The sequence below is a fragment of the Nuphar pumila genome, chromosome 11 (assembly GCF_984573655.1).
Source record: "Nuphar pumila chromosome 11, dmNupPumi1.hap1.1, whole genome shotgun sequence".
Classification (NCBI taxonomy): domain Eukaryota; kingdom Viridiplantae; phylum Streptophyta; class Magnoliopsida; order Nymphaeales; family Nymphaeaceae; genus Nuphar; species Nuphar pumila.
Genome location: NC_143259.1, coordinates 93,455,930 through 93,463,054, shown reverse-complemented (window position 1 = coordinate 93,463,054; position 7,125 = coordinate 93,455,930). Strand labels below are relative to the sequence as shown.

Below are 7,125 nucleotides of genomic sequence, written 5' to 3'. Positions count from 1 at the left end.
CCTGACCCGACCTCCTGATGGTTGTGGTGATGGGTTGTTGGTGGCATGGGCTCTAAAACCCCGACTTAGATCAAATTCTAGCGACCTTGTTCATCGGTGACAACCACTGTCATCCTTCGCAAGGGAAGGGGCAACTACTGTTGTCGACCTATAGGCAGTGTGTTCCCAACCAACACCTCTCCTTTCATCGTCAACTTTCAAAAATCAAACAAGAGTCCGATGAGGGAGAAGAAAAAACTCCGATGAACTTTTTTACGAGTGTCGCATGAACGCCGATGCACCCACACCTAGAATGATCAACAGATGTGTAATGTATGCCCATAACTCAATGTTGACTTAAAATGAATCGTGAACGATTCAAACAAAGCTTTGGTGAGAGTGGGTGATCGACGTTCTCAATCAATCGGCGCCCTCAATAAACCCAGGTTAGAATGACAAAAAGTGAGCAAGACCCTTAAACCCCATAAACGATAAGAGATTATATCAAGTACTCCTCATCACACTACTGTAGGTCTCCTATTTATAGGAAGATATGGAAGAATGTCCATAAAAATTGATAACATGTAAGTACTCCTCAACAAACTACAGTGGGTCTCCTATTTATAGGAAGATACGAAAGAGGTTCATAACATGAACCCATAATAGGCATATCTGACCAATTATCATAACTGTCTTGTAACCCCCAAAACCCAAGAGCCTCTCCCATGTATGTCCCTTGATGACCATGTCAATATGGGTCACATCAAGGTTGGATAAGATCCGCTCCAATATCCAACAGTGCATGCATAGGCATAAAGATGAAAAACCAAAATTCACCAAGATGGCAAAAAAAACCTTGCAATCCTCATTCAAGTTTTGCAACTCTCCCTCTCTCTCTCAAGCGCTTCCTAACATAGCACATGCAGAAACATCATTTGGATGGAAGAAGATAAGAAAACCACTTTTTCCAGTGTGGAACCATAGCCCAAACAGAAACACCAGCCTCACAAGATATTTGGTAGCTGGGAATCCAATCTCAACCGCAACTCCGTCACCTTGGAACATAGCTCCAGTTTTTGCTCCTTGTAGCTCTGCAAAAGATAATCCTTCCCCTCAATAACTTCCCTCAATTCTGCCACCTCCTTCTTCAACATCTCCACTCTCTCCCCATCAGCTTCTCTTTCCCCATTCATCATAGGCATGCCAGAAGCTCCCCAACCTCTCACCTCCAGTTTCCCCACCACACCATTGACATAACCATTCTGCACTTGCCCATTTCCACACACCACTTGATCATCAGGTGACTTTGTGTACCCTGATGCACAATGGTCTGCTATAACCTTCCTCAACCGCTGGATCTCCCTCTCTGCTTCAAACAAGTCTCTGTTAGCAGAGTCAAGCTGTGATTGTAGGTGGAGAGTGTGCGTCATGCACTCACTCACCAACTTCTGTTGTTCGGTTATCTGGGCTTGCATCTCAAGTATCATTTCATCCCTTCTCTTGAGCTGCTGCCTCAGCTTGTGTATGACTTCATGCTTGCTGAATAGGTCAGAGCCGGATTCTGACACGCAAGGAGAGTCGGAGCCATTGGATTGGTACAATGTCCTTCTCGGGAGCTCGAACCTCTCAGGAGAGGCTGACCAAGTGGCAACTGTTTCCTTTTCTGGTTCAGAAGCCTCTGCTGGCACACTTGTGACAACTGCTAGCTGCCGTAGATCAGTTTCTCTAGACAATGCTCCATTGGGAGCATGCTTCACCTCCACAAAACCTTCAGGCACACCTGCATAACAACAATTTCATATCTCAAGCTCTGCCGTTCCAAGCTCACCAACATAGTTGCTATAAACTCAGTTCAGGGCTTGGAGGAATAAGGAATTTGGAGTTTATTCACTGGAAAAGTCCTAGCAAATTCACAATGAATACTTAAAGAGTTCAAAAAAGTCGGATCAAGCCACCAACTAAGAGAGGTGACTTTATCCTAGTGCATGTCTGGTAGTCAAAACTCCAGTCCCATTAAAGGAGATATCAAAATCAAATCGTTCACCAAATAAGCAGTACAGATACAAATTTCTGCGATGATACCCAAAAGAGAATTTTCACCAGTTTTGGAAGCTGTCCTTTTCATTTGAATTGTTCTCACCATCTTTTGACAGACAAAAATTTTGCTACCATTCATCTGCCAATGACAATCCATTGTTTCCCTCCAAACAGTTAAATGCTCAACCACGATAACCAACCTGAAAGCTCGGTAAATAAAACCACACTAGCCCAAGTTTGAACGAAAAATAAAACTTATGGTTACCAGGCAGCTTAATTGAACACTGTTATGGATTGAGAACAGATACCCATGAGATTATGCTCCAATTCCAACATAACGCAGAATGTACAAGTCTTCATTTAAATCATGCTTTTAAACATTTTCTTCAATAAAATTGATAACTGCATTTATCTTGCAAGGTGATCAAAGGCATGAACTTTCCAAAGAAACTACAAATCAGAACACAAACTAAGAGCACATTCCTCTGAGTCCAAACTAAACATAAATAAGCAACAACGTCCCCTAGAAGACAAAATAGTAAATATGCATAAATAGGTTTGTGAGTTGGCAATATGACCTAGGTTGTGAATGGCTGAGAAGTTTAACGTCTATAAAACATGGTTAGTCAAACCTTTTAGAGAGCTCACTGGAAGAGATGTTGATCAAAGTTTACTAGCTGATACGCTTTGGATGAAGTAATTTAAATATCAATAAATAACCTTTTAGAGAGTGCAAAATTAATAGTCCAACGTGACAGTCTAAGGCTCCAAATAGTGGGTCTAAAATATCAAAATTGTTCTATCTGAAGCATGCTATTTACCGAATTGATCATGACCGTCCACATTTTAGGGGCATGCGGTACTTTTGATTATCAATAAAAAATCAGAATGGTAGGTTAGGAAATAACTCTCAAATCTTGCCAAATTTAGCACTACAACTAAATAGGGATGTCAACTGCTAGGATTTTGGTCAGGTTTGGTTAAAAAAAAGTTATTCAATAAGATTTGGTTTTGCATGGTAGAACCTGGTCAGATTTGGATTCGGATTCATATTCAGACTTGGGGCATGTTTTCAATGCCCTGTGAATTTTGGATCTGGTGATTGTAAATTACAATCACCATACTTTGTAAAGGTTAGTGGAACATGAAAAAGTAGTTGTGATTGTGATTATCAGCTGTGATTGTTTTTGCCTCTTTTTGCCTTGAAACTTGTGAAAGTAGTTCTCAGCTTCTACTCTCTCAGCTTCTACTTTCTCACCTATGACCAAAACAAACATGCCCTTGGCTTCATACCAAGATCTGATTGGAATGGATCTCACATCTTATGATTTTTCAGGGAAAAAAAGGCACACGTGAGGATCAAACAGAGGACCTCATAGGCACAGCATCTTTAGACACTCGCAACCAACTAGCTGACGGCTTCAACAGACATGCAAATTGGTGGACAGATATTATTCATAAACACTAACCGTGGATCAGACCTAATCAATTTAATCAGATTTGGGGTTGGATTTGGTTCCTTCATTCTCGGTTGGACTTGGATTCAGTTATAGTCATCTCTTATTCAAGTCCGAATCTGAGTCCAACTCCAATTAGTCAGATTTGGTAATACCCACTTCCAACCCAAATCCGACCCGTTTACATCCCTACCTACAAGTAAATGAAGAAAGCACTCCAAGTCGAGAACTATCAGTGGTAGAAAGTATGAAAACATATTCATGCAGTCATCATCATAATCAGCATCATTGAGCAATGGCCATCCTTAGGTCCTACTCCAATTAATCAGATAAAACTTATGACCCAGTAGGGCAACCCTACTTCTCAAATCCACATGAATCACATTAATGATGCCATTTAAACCCGCCATCTCGTTATCTAATCTAGTCCAAAGTCCACTATGTCATGCTGCCAATTGTAAAAATTATAGATAATTTTTGAAATATAGGAGAAAAACCATATCTTTATGCATGACAACAAACAACGGGGTCTTATTTTAGAACCCCACAACCAAATCAAGGAACCATTTCCCCTCTTGTTACAGTCCTATCTTCACTAATCTAACATCTACTAAACTTTCAATTTATCTATTTGGTTTTCATCCTTCTAAAATTTGGCTTTGTTACTACGAAGTTTTCCAAACTTCAGGGTTTTCATTTGCTCCCACTTCAGTTTGATTAATTAGTGGGATGTCGCCCACAAGAGCTCCACTCATCTGGTAAGGTCGACTCATGAACATCACAAAGCTGAAGGGACGTCACAAGTTTGAAACACATGGATGCATGAAGCTCGGTGCACTCCCTAGACCTTAGTGACCAAAGGAGGCTTCTACACCAACGGGCTCATGAGTGAGTGAGGCGATTTTCCCTAGTTATCCCAAAAAAATAGTGGAATGTTGTTTAGAAACAATATGCACTATTGGCCTCATCTTTAGTCCATATGAGACTGTCTCATCTATGACCAGTGCAAAAAAGTATGGTCTCAGAAAACCTATAACAAAGAAACAATCTTCCCGCATTACGTGGCCCTTGTAATATCTTCTTTCTTTGCATGTATCCTGAATAATCGCAGCATACCCATGCCCTTCCTCAGGATTTAAAATTTGAGACACCATATGTCATTCCTATAGAAACGGGAATAAAAAACAAACTTTTATTAAACATCTGTAATCTGTGTTTATGTTCACTAAATACATTAGAGTGTGTGAAAAGTGGCTCAGTTTATGTCCAATAAAAGAAAAAAAAAACTTCAGCTTTAAGAAATTCTCAACATTTCTATATGAATTTCGAGTTATGAATCATAAGAGAAGTTTTTTGGTATGTCATGGAAAGATTAATACCGTGAGAACTATACAAAATTGTATAATATAAGAAATTCACCACAGTAAATATGACATAGGCACCATCATCTCTCCCTCCCTCCTCTAATCCCCCAACCCCCAATAAAATAAAAACGAAAAATAAATTAGAAAGTAACTTGTACCATGTCACTTCATGTATATTCTGCTGTGCTGCATCATACATCATTATATGTTACAACCCATTTACACTAGTGGATTTTTTTACTATTAATTGGAGACAAACACTAAAACTCTGGCAGGCAGTCCCACTCCATGACTATAACATATACTAATCACATTGAGAGGTTCAAAATTAAGGTTGAAGATCAACCTGGTAATCAGTTGCCACCAAAACAGAATTTAGGAAAGACGAGAGCATTCAAGTTAAAGGATGACTTCAATGAATTCATGCCATTCAATTCATATAAACCACCATATATGTATTAGTAGGGCTGTCAACAGTCAGGTTTGTACCGGGTACCTGACCCAAACCCGAATTACCGGGTATGGGCATGCAAAATGCTGTCCCAAATAATATTTGGGTCGACCTGAACCCGACCCGATTAATATTCAGGCCAGGGTGGGTCATGATTTTTGTCAGGTACCCAACCCGAGTATTTTATATGTATTTTTAATAAAAAAATCTGACATTATGCAGGTCCGGGTTTGGGATTCCATTTTCGTGACCTGACAAAACCCAAACCCGATAATTAATTATATGGGCAGGTCTGGGTCGACCCTGACCCGGCTCTGACCTGACCCGTTGACAGCCCTATGTATTAGATGAAATTTTCTCTAAAAATGTTCCTCAGTTTCATGTTTTTTTTGGATTATCAAGATAGGGTTAGGCAGACCCTTACCAGTTACATAGTACTTCAAGTTACATGTCTTGACAGGAAGGAAACCAGTCTGGGGGTTTATCCTTCCAGACCATATCACAATCTAGGACCCCCTAACTTTGTAAGATTGAATGGAACAATATTACTCTTTAGGGATCCATTTACAAAGATAGTGCTGCTTATCTGCAAAAAAAATAACAATATGTTCTTTGACTCTAATCTAGTTCAAACGACCCTCTAGAGCTTTATTGAAGAACCGCACAATGTCCTTCGTTGAGGATTCAATAATCAGCCTTTGACTCTCCAATTCCCCAAGCATTCCACCATTTCCACTCGCTTTCTCCTGCATTAAACCTCCTCACAATCCATCTCATACAAAGAAAAGATCCACAATGATAACTCGCAGCAAACCCAATCCTTGTAACACGGACTCGTATAACAGGGCACTTGGACACGGCTTCCTTTGTGTCAGGTGAAGTCAACCACACTGAGGTCTATTTCTGTCCAAAATTAGATTCAGTTAACCCTAATATGCACCTCCGCACCAGTGTGGTGTTATTTTTTATTGATGAGAAATAACAATTATAGATTGTTAATTTGATTTATTGCATGAATTTATGATATGATAATTGTTTTTATTTCATTAGTGTTAAAACTGTTAAAAAATTTATATATATATATACACACACACACCCTCCCTGCACCCTCGGACCGAAGTTTTTTTTAAAGTGCCGCATCGCTGCATCCGCACCTGCACCTATGTGACATGGAACCTAATCCTCCACTTCCCTTTGATCATGCTAAAAACAGACAGTTTAAGGTACCCATTAGGAGGAGGTCTCCACCCATCTGCAAAGACATAATTATCCTTAGCTGGATTATTAGACAAATAAACAATGGGTAGCAAGAACTCACGGACACCATTAATGCTTACGCTTAATCAAATCAGCCCAAGGGGTTAGAGAGCTTAGCAGCCACCACACCCAATTTTAGCCAGCATATCCAAATTCATCTCTTCAATGTGACGGATCCCCAAGCCTCTTTCATCATAGGGAAGGCAAACTGATTGCCAGTTTAACAAGTGAGCATGCTTCTTGTTATCACTCCTCCCAACAACAACAACAACTACGCCTTCATCCCAAAACAATTGGGGTCGGCGATATGAACCAAAAAAGAAAATCATTCTGGGTCTTCCACATGAATCCTTCTCCTCCAATCATTTCTATCCAATGCCATGTCCTCGGTGAGGTTCAAAGCATTCATATCCTATATGATTCTTTCCATCTGCAAGATGATTGCTATAGGGAGTTGAAAGCACATCATCCAATTGTAATGAAACAAGGGTGTCCGAATACAATGCCAACAAAGGACTACACAAGTGCACTACAATAATGTGGTCTCTAATGGACCGATCACAATCTCATAACAGAGATA

General features: G+C 40.0%; 1 protein-coding gene across 1 annotated transcript in view; it reads right to left on the bottom strand.

Moving 5' to 3' along the window:
• Positions 1–533: 533 nt before the first annotated feature.
• The window catches only part of LOC149822515 (uncharacterized), a 41,567-nt gene continuing 34,975 nt past the window's right edge, over positions 534–7,125 (bottom strand). The window contains exon 4 of the mRNA XM_089981087.1: positions 534–1,759. Coding sequence (XP_089837213.1) covers positions 984–1,759 — 776 coding nt within the window. The 3' untranslated portion in view covers positions 534–983. The remainder of the gene's footprint in view (positions 1,760–7,125) is intronic.